General features: G+C 36.0%; 1 protein-coding gene across 6 annotated transcripts in view; it reads right to left on the minus strand.

Moving 5' to 3' along the window:
- The window catches only part of PPFIA1 (PTPRF interacting protein alpha 1), a 61223-nt gene that overhangs the window by 23959 nt on the left and 21284 nt on the right, over positions 1–15980 (minus strand). For all 6 annotated transcript variants that reach the window (XM_056354839.1, XM_056354838.1, XM_056354843.1 and 3 more), the window contains 14 exons: positions 15261–15362; positions 14424–14588; positions 13476–13550; positions 12878–12979; positions 12384–12605; positions 11462–11608; positions 10374–10508; positions 9177–9260; positions 8458–8589; positions 6055–6117; positions 4672–4751; positions 4280–4412; positions 3429–3652; positions 2796–3030 (listed from right to left, as the gene is read on the minus strand). In XM_056354839.1, the coding sequence (XP_056210814.1) occupies positions 2796–3030; positions 3429–3652; positions 4280–4412; positions 4672–4751; positions 6055–6117; positions 8458–8589; positions 9177–9260; positions 10374–10508; positions 11462–11608; positions 12384–12605; positions 12878–12979; positions 13476–13550; positions 14424–14588; positions 15261–15362 (1899 nt within the window). The remainder of the gene's footprint in view (positions 1–2795; positions 3031–3428; positions 3653–4279; positions 4413–4671; positions 4752–6054; positions 6118–8457; positions 8590–9176; positions 9261–10373; positions 10509–11461; positions 11609–12383; positions 12606–12877; positions 12980–13475; positions 13551–14423; positions 14589–15260; positions 15363–15980) is intronic.

Genomic DNA, 15980 nt, shown 5'->3' on the forward strand with positions numbered 1-15980 from the left:
ACTTAAATGTATCCCTGAAGAGGGGAAAAGTAAAAAAAAAAAAAATAAATAATAATATCAAGATTTATAGTTGGTTACCTACAAAAGTACTGTCGATATTTGAATGTATTGGTACCATAGGCAAATTAGCAAACAAAATGTGTATTATCTTCAGCAAGAAAATCAGTAAAGTACATGGGGGTATAAGGTGTTGCTTTTAAAAAGGTGAGATTTCCAGTCAAGGACTTGCCTTGAACTATATAACCTACACGGTCACCATAGCAGGCTTAATACGTTGTCTGCACTAGTCCCTTCCCACACCTCGGTGATTTCTGCAGTTGTTTCCTACATAGCATAAAAAGCAGCCGTGCTTTAATAACTGTGAAAGACTGAGTGAGTACCAACAATAGCTGATTTCTATACGGTAACAGTATTGCGTTCTTTTTACTAAGTTTAAAGTACTGAAATGTTTGAACAAGAGTCTACCACCAGGTTTTATTTTATCCTCTATCCACTCCAAAAGCCTTATCTCACTTCCTTGGTACTTCTCATCTCTGCCAGCACAAAAAGCAAGGCAGCAACCTTGAGTTACATAAGTAAGTTACCAAATTATTCAGACCAATGCTGAGAAATTTTTAATTTAGATTTTTTTTAATAGTTATCATTGCATTTACAACAAATTGGTTCAAAAGGCTGTAACCAAAAATTAAGACAGTCCCCTTTGACATTGGGGAGGAGATGGGAGAGGAATTTTGTGTTGTTTCCCTCCCACAAATGACAACCTTTAGTATTTTTTTATTTAGAATACATGCAAGCTATGCAGCATTATTATGTAAAGTTTTGTTCAATCTGACCATAGAGTACTATGTTCACAGAACGATGGAAGTTTGGGTTGGAAGGGACCTTTAAAGATCATCTAGTCCCTCCTCAAGTTCTTAGACAAAGAGCACCAGGCTCATTTTACCCTTGCTGGATATCTTTCATCTATTAAATCTGATAACCCATAAAAATAAGTATGTTTACCATATGGAACGAAATATGTCCACAAGAACTTTTCAAGACAGGTGTAGGTTGCACAATTTATGATGCTGATGCTTTTTAATTAATCATAATTGTAAGGGCTTTTCAGTTAACTGAACTGCCTAATACCCCTACTGCAGTTCACATTAAGCTAATTTGCCTTCATGATCATAAACCAATGCAACTTTCTATTAAAAAAAATTAACTACAAGAACTCATTCAGTCTAACAATTCATAATAGCCTTTCTCAAAGTTTCTAGAAAGCTCTTGTTCTGTAATTTTAGAAGTATAGCTTCTTGTTTTCAAACTTTCACAAAAGCTTTCACAAATCAGTTGCCAGGGACAAAAATATCAGACAAATGCAACTGCAAACAACAGATCAAGTGCCTTTGATTCACAGTTCTTACAATCTAAAGTGAGCTTAATTACAGGGGTTTTGTTCAATTACATTAGATTTTAATATTGCACACATTCTTCTGATCTAGTTTTCATGAAAATAGCTACTGAAAATTGTATAAGGCTTTAAGAGAAGTACTTAGCTTAACTACTTATTACTGTGAAATATTAGAATATAAAGCACTCCACATTTTGAAACTTCTGTAAAAGAGGTGGCCTTGGCCCTGAATATATGGCTAGAGCTAGTATAATTTAAAAAAAAAAAAAATCAAGAAAAGTAATTCCTTTTTATTAAAGAAAAAAAAAAAGACAGAACTTTTGTTACATGTACACATTCATTATAAAAAGCCAAAGGAAGTTAGCCGAAATCCTTGCTCTTAAACACTCCTGTAAGAGAACTAAATGAGCCAAGTCTGTCATTTACAGTCCACTTGCTCTTACAATGATGGATAGCATTCCTTGCCTACTGATTGGGATGGTATAGGCATGATACAAGTACAGTAATCCAAGACAACAAGGTCTAGTAAGTATAGCATTGCACATACAACTAATAAGTGCAGTTCCCAAATGCATACGCAAATCTGGAGACAAGGTAATGTACACAGAACTAAATTAGAGAAGGAGCTTTTCCTGGAGAGTGCTTGCAAACAAATACCTGTATCCAAGATGCTCCTTAGTAAAAGGTATGAGAAACTGTTAGGCTTGTTTAACATATATGTAAAAACACAAAAGTGGAAAATTTGCATCTTGTTTTTATAGGTAGGTTTACATGCATAAAGCAGCTCCTAAACTGATTAATTTCTCTAAGCAGTCATAGGACTGTCAAGAGAATGGATCCATCTTCCTCTACTCGCTGAGCTGCTAAGCCCAAGCTACTATTTCATCACCTACTAGATCTAACAGATACCTCTTTTACCTACCTGTCTTAATAGGCTAAAACAAGACACTAGCACTCACTAATATTAAAACAGTTGTGATACTTTTACAATCTTAAAGTTTAATGCAATAGATGTAAATCACTTTTTAGTTGAATATTTAGCAGAACAGTGGACTGCTAAAAATAAAGTTTAAAGCAGAGGCAGAAAGTGATTGCTGTACCAGGGGTTGAAAAGAAAACATTATTTCTTCTAGGAAGAGGAGTCGGAAGCAAGACCATAACAACAGAAGGAATACTTAGGCATGAGATGTTGACCAAATAATAGACTTGAGTTCTGAACGTTTTTCCTAATGATTATGACTGTATCTTACACTTTTTATAGAAGTTGAAAGGAAGCAGTAGAAAAACCTAGAGAAAGGAAAAATACAGCTGAGTAAGAAGGAGAGGAAGGGAAAAATCAGACAACCCATTTCCTAGAGAAAAAGAACACTCTTCTGAAAAAATGAAGTTAAGGGTTACTTACCAGTGTCATAATACCTAGTCTGTCCACTTCTCGTGCTGGACTATGTGGAATCCGCCTTGGGGTGGAGCGGCCACTGCCAGGTGGGGAAGAACCAGCAAGTGAACCACTTGCATAGGGAGTGGGAATAGAGCTCATGGACCGGAATCGGCCATGGGCATCCAAACTTCCACTACCCACTCTGCTTTCAATCTCCTCTGCACGCTGCTCTGTGTTTTCCTTCTCTTCTTGGATAAGTCTAAAAGAAAAAAAGTTTCAATGGAACATGACATTCAAACAAGTACCATATAAAGAGAATGGCTGACACTTTCATTAGAAAGAAGCAGTACTTATCAGACAAAACAGCACACTGGAAAAATCTAATCCAATCTGAAAAACAGTGGTCAACACTACTGCTGTTACCACCACACAAGGGTTTCTGTTAAACTAGTAATACACAGTCCGTTCCGTAACAGGACTAAAGACAAAGAACCTGAAAAGAGTACTTGGGCATAATCAAACCAGTTACTTCTGTCAATGCCCCTGCAAGGAAACTGAACGGGCAACCACCATTTTCCCAAGTAACCACAAAAAAAAGGATTTCTAGTTTCACAGAAACTCATTTTTATCAAAACCTTAACAGCAGATAGACCATACCTAATCTCTTTGTTGATTGCATCCAACTGTTCTTGAAGCATCATGGCCAAAGTCTGAGCATCAGCCTGACCACTTGGTGACAGCAGATCAACTGAACTGAATATAGTTTCCCTATCATCCTCAACATCAGACACATCCACATCACTTTCAAATGCTTGTGCCACATTTGCCAATACACTTGCTTGCTGGGCTCGCTCCCAGTCCTGCTCGTTCAGAGTTTGAACCTAAAAGAATTAATAGAAAAAAAAATAATCCAAACTCAAATGGGGAAAATATGACTTTTCTACTGCTTTTCAAGATGTTTACAATAATTTTTAAAAAGCCCACTTACATGCTGAATGCATCCACCAAGACAGCAATGTTTTGAGAAAGGTAAAAAAAAAAAAAAGCTATGATGTAGAAAACTTCGCATCTTACAGTTAATTTAATTAAATTTAAAAGTGGACAGCTCCATTGAATAAATGGAATCATCACCTATCTTGGCTATATACACTATAAATTACAGTACAATTTTGCTATCAAATCCAGTAAGACTTTCAGAATCAGCTTTGTGTGATGAGAACTTATGTGTCCTGAATGGGACCGAGACTTGCTTGCAGAACAGCAACGTTAAATTAGCGTATAAACACAACAGTAGGACTGTTTCAAATTATATTTTACAGGCTTATCGTACTTAAACCAAATTGGAGTTCAAAATCGTAATTTTGCAATTATTTGTTAACAATTAAAAAGACTAGTAGCTGTGCATTAATTAGTAAAATTCTATAAACTCCTTGCAATAGGTTAGCCTCATTAATAATCTACTTTGTGGCCAAAGTTTTATTTTTATTTTAATTTCAGAGTTCTATTACCTTTGAAGGTTCATCTCTGAGAGCTGCCAAACGTCCTTTCTGGGGACGCCTTAACACTGATGAGGTGCCATAGGAGTCTGTGTGACTGTCAGCCACAGATGAAGATGTCATGGGGTATCTGAAATCTGGTCGGCTAGAACACAAAGAAACATTTTTTCCTTATGAAGGTAGGGGGTTGGAGGAAACAAACCAAAACAGCCACCCAAATGATTCCTCTTGTCCCACTAGCACCGATTTTTTCTTTAAGCAATATAAAAACTGCTTTATATGCTCTAAAAACTGATACATTTTATAGCTATGACTGAAGTATTTTCAGTTATGATAGAAAAAAAATCACATTTAGCAAATTTAAAGAAATTAGAAAAAACTGAACTAAAATTAAGTACTGGTACCTATGATGAAGTGATGTTGCTCTGAGTCTCACTTGGTCATTTTCAGCCCTTAATGCTTCAACATTTAATACAAGTTGATCCTGCAAAAATAAATAGATAAAATACATAAAACACTTTAAAATAATCAGTGTCAAATACCGACTAATAAACTAACATTTAGTCTTTTGATCTCATTTCTGTGAAACTCAGAAATAGCAAATTGTAAGAAGTACCCTTCAATGACATAAAATCTAAAAATTTATTGCTATACACATTACAGCACCATCATGAAGGAGCATCTAAGAACACTATGGCCTCCCTATACTGTAACTCTAGGTGGTAATGACAATATATATTTTAAAAACAGTTACTAAATAAAATTCACATATTATTAAATTCACTATAATGTAGTGATAATATTTAATAAGAAACAAGATCTTTCAAGCAACTGTGCACAAAAGGTTCTAAAAACACTCTCTTTTAACTTGGACATTTTTACATGCTCTAAAACTCAGAATTTCACAACAGAGAAATCCAATGAATGAGAAAACGAAAGGCTAATAAAAAGTGGCTGATGATGAACATCTGTGCCTTGTGTGAAAACTGCTGGCCTACATGTACAAAAATCCAAAGCACATTCTGCAAAATATTCTGAACGCGTTCTTCATTTTATTACAGAATCACAGCCTCTACAGTTTGGCCTAGCTACTTACTAGAATGATTTGGGGACATGCAGTACAACACCTATGATTTAATAAGCAATACCAAGTATCATTTCAGAACAGATAGTGTGATGACAAAATCAAGCGTCACTGCTTAAGGATGCAAAGAATTGAAAGGCCCCACCACTATTATTCAAGAGGGGAATTTGTCAGTTCCAGCACAAGCTAAACACCAGACCGCTGCTATTGCGAAGGAGCGGCCAAATGTAATAAATATTTCTCTCCTTACAACCCAGACTTAAAAAAAAAAAAAAAAAAAAAGTATCAGCTGAACACGTTTTTCATGATACCCAATGATATATGAAAAAACTTAGGGGAAAATACCCAACATTAAAAGCAGTTCTCTTTTCTTTTTACTGTTCAAAGTCATACATACAACAGTATAAAAATTCTATGCCATCTTCAAACTTTGGCAAACTGTTAGTATATCCAGCCACTTTACGTATTTAGAAATGTGTTAAGTCTTTGACTAAAAAGCTATGTATTACCTATAAAATCATCATAAAAATGAGGCAACACAATACCATAAAATAAGCAATAACAGCTCCCTACTTTTTAACACTCCAGGTAATGTTAAGTGTTACGGGGAAATTCAAATCCCCCGTAAATAGGGGGATACTAAAAATAGGTAGCAATGCAGCAATTATTTTCCAATATAGTATTTCAGAAATGTGTATTATACCTTTTCATGCTGAAGTTCATCTATTTGTTTTTTTGCATTTTCTATTTCTCGAAGAAGCGAGTTCTAAAATAAAATACATCACAAATTATGTTACTTATAAAAGCTTTCAACTCTTAAACCGTAACCAAGATGAGTATCCAAAGATGCAGCTTAAGTTACAGATACTTTACTGCTCACATCATTTCACTTTGATTGTAGTTGAGGGTTTATCCTTTCAGGTGTACAGCCCTCTAAATAATAGATTTAATAATAGCACAAGTGCCATAAAAATTTAATACCAATACCAGCCTTTTAAAGCTCCGTTCGAGAAAACTAATTTAGAAAATAAAAAAAAGGAATAATTAGACAGCTGAAATAATTCAAAGTAATTCATGGAGTGGTTACTAAAGCATTCCTGGCTGTTACCATTAGGTTTTTGTTTTATTTTTACTTGCCTGACCTACAACATTATTACACAGGAATTCCTTGGAAGTACTCTACCCCCAGAACTACAACACTCACCGACTTAAGAGCCGTTGTTAACAACAGAACTGTTATCTTTATAGTTATACCACGACTTCTAAGCAACTCCAGTAAACGTAAATGCTACTGACTACTACAAACTCTACTCAAAGCAGTTTCCAAATTCTGACTCAGAATCACCTCAGAATTAACAAACATTTGAGAGCTACAACAATCAAAACCAATTTCAATTGTTGCATTTGACTATAGTATGTGATACCGAGAAAAAAAAAAAAAAGAAAAAAAAAAGATATTCTCCCTTTAATAGGAAACTTATAACTGGGTCACTTTCATTTCCTTTTCCACCATTGCCAAAAAGTTTTGCTAAACACATTTCCTTGAGGTAAGTAATACCATTATTACACCTTTAAGATGCAAGTAAAACTTCGTATGTGAACAAATTATTCTGAGAAAAGAGCCCAAGTGATCAGAAGAAAGCTTTGAAATTTTACCTGAATGTTTCTTCCCAACTTATCATAAAAGAATGAGCTGGAAGCCGCAGCAAGAATACTTTACTAGAAGCTGTTACTCACAGTGAAAGACAACTATATTTTCCTCATTATTCATAACGTAGTTAAGAGTTTGGAAGGCAAAGGGGAGTAAACCCTAAGACATGCCCCCCAACATTAAAGCATTTTAAAAATAAAACTCAAAAACCAAACCACAACCAGCTGTTTATCAGAAACTGAATTTATAAAGAATGTTAGAGCAACCTTGTTGATGTCATAACAAGGCCCATAAGAATTTCACAAGTATTAGGAAGCAGTTGATGTTAACTAAAAAACACAAGACAAAGTTTGCAGCCTTAGATGCCAGCTGATAAGCACCTTCATCAATTAACTCAAAGGACAAGAAACAGCGGGACCCACATTTGTGCTACAATACTCAGTTCCTCACAGTTCCGAGCACAAAAGCAGGGAAAGAAGTAACTAAATCTTTGTAATGATCTGAGGGGAGCACAGTCCTGGAATTCTGGAAAGACATGTTAGATACCTGACTGATGGTCGAGGGATGAGGACTGAGTTGACATGAATGCAAGAGAAAGTAAACACTTATTAAAACACTGAACATATCGCTACATACTGCAACTGAAGCATTTTACTGCCATGACTAAAACAAAAGCCACTCAGCTTTTATTGAAACATTTCCCCAGAAGATCGCTTCATCCTCCAGTAAAAGAAACAAAGTATTTTTTTAATCCAAGACAAAGCAATTAAAGTCAGCAACAAGCAAAGTGCTACTTTAAAAGACACTGCTTTGTTCCATGCATAATAAGGGACTCAACTTAAAGGCATGCATGGAAGAAAAATCCATAAGGACCTAGATCCAAAAGCAGAAGGGAAAGAAACTGAAGTACATCGTAAGTTAGAAGATGAACTGAATACAGGGAAAGCTTCGAGATGTGCACTGACAACAGAGGGAACTGTCCATTTATATTCATATAACCCACCTCAAAATTATCTACCGAGGAAGAAAATGCAAGACTATTTCAACTGGCAAGAATCTCCCAATGACAGGGTAACAGACAAAAACAGTGGGAAATAAACTGAACTGAAAAGGGTCAACGTTTAGTCCCAATTCTTTAGTCTTCCTGTATTACACTGGATGAACCTATTTATGCAGTCCACACCAGTCAAACAGGAAAGGATAAAGCTTCTTAAAAGATGCCTTCTCAACACTGTAGTACAATACCCAGAGACAGCCTCCAAAAAACACCCCCCACCATATGAATTTTAAGAATATATTTTCAAAATCCGCACTAGAAAATAGCCTTATCACCAACTACTTATTAATAAGGATATATTATTTATTTAATGAAGTTACAGACACATTGCAAAATACACAAATCACTACAGAACGTGAACATCTAATTAATGTATATGCTGGAATGTGACTTGTTACCTTGTCTTCCAAGGCAGCCATCCTTTCCTTGAGATGAAGCTGGAGCCTTTCATTAGATTCAGACAGAAGCTTATCAACGGTTTCTGACAAACGCTTATTATGTTCTTCATTCATCTTCTCTCTCTGTCTAGCCTAAGATACATAAAAGCTACTGAAATAACTTAAAATTTACTGTCTATAACAATTTCCACATTGTAAAGCCAGTAAGCTTTCTTTAATTCAAAAGTATTTTGTTCAACAGAAATATTTTTCAAAAAAAATCAGGAATATTGCATGTACCTCCATGACTCTGTGAGGAAGTATAAGGGACGCTTAAGATTTTAGTATCTGTTTCAAGATCAGAAGCTTGAAAATCTGAGCTTACGCTTCAAAAAACAGCAGATTTCAGAACTAATTCCATTATTTATAATCCAGGAATCAATTTTTCCATAGTCATTTAATTCAGCAACTTTTTGATCTGTCTTATTAGAAAGAATGACTAGCAATTAGGTATTTCCAAACACATTTTCAAATTCCCACTGGAGATCTTCAGCTTTTTCTTGATATCTAAGGTTAGCCATAATACAGTGGCTCAAATCTCCTAACTATCAGTCAGCCTAAACTCTGGATTTATTTTAGAGATGAGAAATAAAAAGAGCTTTGTTGAGGGACAGGCAGCCATTAAGGGAATTAGATTCTTTCTTTCAGGTTTATATCTTTGTCAAAAATATGCACAGTACCCTTTGCAGTTCTTGATTCTTTTCTTCTAGCTGTGCTTCCATCTGTCTCAGTCGTTCCTCTATATTGCCATGCCTCTCCTCAGCCTGTCAATTTGAAAACAAAATTAGCATTTGTTGTTTTTAAAAAAAGTTTCAAAAGCATAGAAATACTGAAGCACAATAATTTATCTGACATGCTTTGCGCAACTGCCATTTATGGTAATACACAATGCAGAACAGACGCCTTTCTGTTACTGAAAGAACCTAGTAAGAGCTCATATGGTAAGTAACAAAATGATGAAGCCTCTCACCCCTAAGTACCATGAATCAACTACTATTTGCAAATGAGCTTGCAACAACAGTTCATTCATGTCCCCAATAATTAAAAAAAAAATTAAAAAAAAGTAAAAACTAAATGCATTTTCAGCTTTTCCTCACTAGCCTAGACGATATGACCCTTTGTTAGTAACCATGACAAAGCAGAAAGCAGCAAGCAGAAGCAAGGACTAATATACAAATTCTACCTTCCTAAGCTTGGTGGTAAGTTCCAATACTTTAGCATCTTTAGCAGCAGAGCTCCCAGGAGACAAAAGGTCAGACTACAGAGTCAGTTAGGGACAGGAAAGATAACAGGGAAAGAATTGAAACTAAGACTTTAAAAGAAAACACACACATATACTTGAAAAAGGCTCATTTGTAGTTACTACATATAATTCTTCAGACTTCATTATTCCATTTGCAGCTTTCTAAAAGTCTTAATGACTACTGTTACTTCTCTCTCCCCACATTCCTCACTTGGTTTAACAGTGGAAGAAATATGGATTTCCCCTTCAGAAACAGTTCCTGCTTTAAAAGACTTTATGCCTATTATTGAATGAATTTTAATAACAAGCAATAAAATAATAATTCGGAAACACACTTTCCTAATGTAACAGAGTTAACAGAAAACCTGCTCAAGATCCAAAGAGCAAAATTGGAGGGGGGGGGGGGGAATAAAAATAAAAATAAAGAGGTAAACCAGAGTGTGTTCAGCGAGATGAATGGAAAGCACAGAAAAGAGGGAGGAAACGTATTCTGAACTAGTGGCGGGGGGGGGGGGGGGGGGGGGGGGGGGGGGGGGGAAGAAACACAATGTAGCAAAATCCACACTAAGAACAGATTTTGTGTGGCAGGACACCAACAGAGAAGAGTCTTGAGGACGCTGCCCAACTGACTCACCTTTGAAAGTGCTGCAACTCTCTGTGCCAGCTCAGCTTCCACCTCTGGCAAAGTTTCAGCTTTCCTCAAAGTCTGCTGCAGCTTTTGCTCAGCTAGTTCCAGTCGTTCTTGCAATTGCCTATTCTTATCTTCACTCTACACAGGATTACGATCAGCAAATGTTTAGTGTTAAAATGGTAATTAATTTTCAACAAAAAGGTAAGCATACAGATTACTGCTTCTACTAGACCAATGGAGAACAAACTGTTCAAAACTGGTTTCGTAACCAAAGATGGGGCATCCTTCTTTTCATTACATGAGAAAACTTTTTTCTGTATGATTTTTTTTCTGCAATTCTGTGTATTCTGAAAGCAACTGCATCACCAAATAAACAGTTACAGTACAGGAAGCAGCACAGAACCAGTGAATTTTCTATGTCAAGGCTGTGCTAAGACTTTGAGTTATATCACAGGAAAAATTCCTTCATATTTTAAATAATACCATGCATACTACTGCAAAATTTACTTTTATTTAAAGTGTGTACAACTTTTTACGAATTATACTAAAAGGGACTTCTTTTGTTGACTAAGAGTTGCTTGCCTGTAGTTAGAAACTGATTGGCTGAACAACCATTTCTGGTTTACAGAGTTGGGCGACTTCACGTCAATACATGCCGAATTTCCTCCTGCAGTAAGGCAACATTTACTTCTATTACAGGCTATAAAAATCACTACACACTACACAGATTTTAAAACTGGTTTAGCTCAGAATGAGTAATTCTCACACATGAAGCTAAAGATGCTTGGATACACATATACTAACTTTAAAATCCACAATTAGTAGGAACAGCAGCCCTGACTACACCATGATCAAGTGCACTAAAATTCTCAGAACCATTTCCCCTCCTCAGTAAACAGTCTCCATCTTCATTTCCAGGGTACAACTCTGCACAATGCACTCCTCCAGTTACTGAAAAACAATTGCTAGCAACAGCACATCACAGGCAGTATTTATTTTCCTAAAAGCAAAGAGCTTTAGTACAGTACAAACACTATTTCCATTAGTTTTAGGCTGAGCAAAATGTACTTCATCTTATTTCAGATTACAACCTGTCGATGCATGGAGTCTTTAGTGGCAATTTCGTTTTCAAGTTTATCGTTGAGGTCATGCACAGATGTAGCTTCACGTTGTGCAGCGAGGTAGCGTTTCTCAAGAGTTGTAATTCTCTCTTCCATGTCTTCCTTTTGGGCCATAGTCTATGCAAGACAAGACAGAATTTAGAATATAAGGGATACTTACATAGTGATCAAACTGGGGGGAAAAGACCCACAAACCAAAACTAGTAACAAAAACACAGATATACTTATTTCATTCAGTAAAAAATTAAGTAGAAAGAATAGTCTCACTCCAGCTTACAAGTTCAATTACTTTTTCTGGGGTTTTTTCAACAGTGAATCTTTAAAAGACTGGTCTTTACTATACTACTGCAACTTCCCTTTTCAATGGCGCACAAACAGCAAATCTGTACTTCCTGGGGACGATCTGAGAGAGTTTTTCAATTTAACTAAGCTCCCTTTCTATTTAATAAGCATGCAGTACACCGTGGTACAAAGGACCTTAGAGATTAGTGATTGATCAGTAACAGGAACTGTCAATCATATCACTGAAATTAAAGTGATTCCTCAACCATGTACATCTTTAAAATTTCATTAAGTTTAAATTTTTTATAAGCTTAACATTTATGACAGGATCAAGCATATTTTCAAGAAAATGTTAAAGTTTGCAATGCTAAATCTCCAATATAGACATGAAGTATCTAGTTAATCATAGATTTATTCTGAAGACAAATTCTCTTAAGCAACTGGTCTTTTAAACAAAAAATAGCTCCATCACGCCCTGAACAATTTTATTCTCACCTATCAAATCAAAGACATGAAAAAGCATGAAGGTGTAACTAAGCACCAATGACACTGAAATTTTCTAAAGCAGCTGTGTTTCCGACTACCCAAATTTTGACAGTTTATTCCTCACCTCTCGTACATCTCTCTGTAACTTTGTATTCATTTCTTCAGATTTTATTAAGTCTTTTCTAGCTGTGTCAAGGTCTTCTTCCAGCTCTGTTACTCTACTAGACAAAGCAGTAAGACGTTCTTTCATTTGTGTCTGCTCTTTGTTTTGCTTATCTATGATGTCTTGGAGCTCAATCACTTTAGCAAGGTTTTCATCGTGGCACAAAGAACCATCAGAAGATCGCTATTAAGGAGGCCGGGGAGGAAAAAAAAAAAAAAAAAAAAAATGCATTAGCACGTTACACAGAAATTTGAAAACCAAACTGTTACTTACCTGTAAATACCTTTCCCCTGATACAATTTTATTATTGGATAGAGTGAAAAGATTGAAGTTATGGTAATTGAGACTTTTTAAATTAGATCATCACTCGAAGTTTTTATTACAGTTTAAAATTAAAATTTTATAGTTAATGATTAAAAATCAGACTTAGCTAAAGAAAGTAAATAGCTGTGCACCTTCCCATTTGTAGTTGGTGTATTTTCTTGCTCATGATTTATATCCAGCATCCCATCTGGAAGCATTTTCTTCTGATTATTTTGCTCTTTCAGAATCATCAACTGTAAGAAAAGAGAAGTTTACATACATATGTTTCAAGTCAATTCCCTTCTTAGTAATAACTTAAAGAACAGCTGCAAAAGCAAAGCAGCAAAACAATTACTGATTCTACTGCAAGATATGTAGTAATAAAATATGGCACAGGTACTCAAAAACTCAGGCCCCTGCAACCCAAAAACTCTTACTTTAAAGCCATAGGAACTCTTTTTGTTGGGGATTTTTGTTGGGTTTGGGAGGTGTAGAGGGGATGGGGGGGCGGGGGGGATGTTTTGGGTTGGGTTTTTTTGTTGTGTTGTGCTCTGTGTCATCCCCCCACACACCCCTTCCCAGGTCTTTCAAAGTGACTAAGTTAAAAATTAGTTATCCCATTTGGCAAAATAACAAAAACAAGTAGTGAAAATGAACATTAATAACTGCATAAATTACTGTGTACAAATATTGACTAAAACACCCACAATGCATACATGAAGACTTCTTCTTTTTTTAAAAGAAACCTACCTCTTTATGTGTAGTACCTAGTTCTTCTTCCAATAAGCTACATCTTTCAAGCGCTACTCGTAACCTCTCCCTTACCTGAAAGGGTAAGTTCAAATAAACTGAAATCATTCAAATTAAAAAGAAATCAATTTCATTTATTGCCACGCTGCCATGCCCTTTCAGATAAAAAAATGGCACTATTTCCACTTACACTTAGATACCTGCTTAATCTTGAGTCAGTACTAATTACACCATATCCTATGAAAAACCTCCTAGAGAAACAACGCATACCGTAAAATCTAGGTTTTCCTTTTTTGTCATAAGCAAATCATACCTCAACATGACCTGAACAATTTAGTCAAGAATTAAACATATCCAGAATTTGCTTATCCTTTTGTAAGGCACAGAGTGTGTGCACTTTTGATTATTTACAAACACGGAAGGAGACAGAATTCTACTTAAAATAATTTGCCAGACTTTTTATACAAGGGTCACAAAAGTTAGGCAAACTATGAGCTGGCAGCAAAATTCACAGTAAGCTTTACGACTTGCATATCCTGCCACCAACATCAGGCGCAACTAAAGGGTGGAGATCCTTTAATTCAAATTTTATCAGTGTAAGCACATGCCTCCTGTTCTCTCTAGTCCAATATTACATAATCAAAAGGCTAAATCCTGGTATTATACAGGTAAGCAAATGTATGCATTTCTACAACAAACATATTGCCCCTGAACCATGCTTAGTTTACATTAACATAGTTAATGAAGTACTAGAATAAGCTACAGCACCTTGCTTTAATGCAACATATTAATTTAGGAGAGCAGTTACTGATGCGGTTACAGCAAAGCCACTATCTTAATACAGAGGAAATTCAGAGACTCCCACAACTTCAGTATGAACAACTGCACAGTCCTCACAACAGAAAGAGGGGGCAGAATGAGAAGATGCTTGCTAGCATATTTCATTACCTTTTCATCAAGGGCTTTATGGTGCTCAAATAAAGATTTTAGTGCTTTGAGAACTTCTACTTCACTAGAAACTCCTGCTGGAGACTGAGCTTGTCTCTTCACAACAGTCATTCTGAGAGATCGCTCGTGCCTGGAGACAAGACACTCCAAATGTTCCAGTAATAGCTAAAACAAAAAAAAAGGAACAATGTTTATGCCTGTTCTGCACAGCCGCAGAAAACTTTGCCTCCTAAAACATCAGGTTTTGAGTTCTAAAGTTCAAATTCAAGAGCCAGAGTACTGCATCAAGCATAAGGACCCATTTTAACATTTCACCTGTGTTAGAAGTTGTATTGGAGCTAATGCATTTCCTACCTCTCTTCTTTCTGTCTAGTTTTTAAATGAGGTTTCTACTTAACCAGGTCTTTTCAGTTCCACCAGCCTGAGGAACTGCATGCTTGTCAGAAGGCTACACATAGGAAATGCTCTAAATCAGAGAGCAACTGTTCTGCTGGCAGCAGCATAACCTGCTGAAACAAATCACGACAGCTTGCCCACTTATTCCTCTGATCTTGGGTGTTGTATGATTACAAAACTTTAACAACAAGAAAGCTGAATGACAGATAGCTGTGCAGTCTTACAAGCTTTTCCTGATTTTGCACAGCAGTATTTGGAGCTGTGCATAAGCTTCCAAACTTTCTTAGTCAACACACATTTGCACTTCCAGAGGGATTCATGTGCAAATACCAGGGGGGGGAAAAAAAATACTTCTAGCTTTTTAAACTCAACATTCAATGTTTTCCTCCATGTAGCTGGATGCTTTAACAATAGTAATCTTAGAGAAAACAAGGAACTAACCCTGGTATTATTTCTTTCTGCTTTCAGTTCAGCGATTTCTTCTTCCCTTTCAAGGAGCTGTTCCCTGCATACATTTAACTCTTTTGTAAGCGCTGCAAATTCCTGAAATAAATCAGACAGAAATATAAGCACATCAAATATCAGGATAAAATGAGAGTGGATTCAGACGAACAACTGACATGATTTCTTGGAAGTATTCATTTCAGATGTCTAAAGCCAATGAAGCTGTATAGTCATGCTAAGCAGGTTTAGGTTCAAACACTTAAACATGTTACACTGTCAACTGTAAAGTAAAGATGTTTGACCAGTACTTTTGAAAACTTCTTTGTCTGAGTTGAGTTTTCCCTGGTAAGTAAAGGGAAAAACCTATTTGTAATGCACTTCTGTTTCATAAAGTTGTTGGTCGGTTGGGGTTTTTTTGTTGTTTTGTTCTGATTTTTTAATTACTGCTGAGGGAGACAAGAAAAAACAAGAGTGCTATGCAGAGTAAAATACAGAAACCAGAAAACATGATAAATTTCAAGTCAGTATTTAATTGTGAGAGACAATGCATAACCTTGGCATCTACCAGAATACACTGGTTACTTCCTTATATAAATAGGGCATTCTTGAAGCTACACCTAAAATCTCAGAAAATGGAACTGAAACAGCCCTTTCCCTGTAGTCCTGCTAGAAAACTCACAGGATTAGAATCGGAATTTTCCAAAAGCCAATCCCTTG

This window comes from Falco biarmicus, chromosome 10, assembly GCF_023638135.1.
Source record: "Falco biarmicus isolate bFalBia1 chromosome 10, bFalBia1.pri, whole genome shotgun sequence".
Lineage (NCBI taxonomy): Eukaryota > Metazoa > Chordata > Aves > Falconiformes > Falconidae > Falco > Falco biarmicus.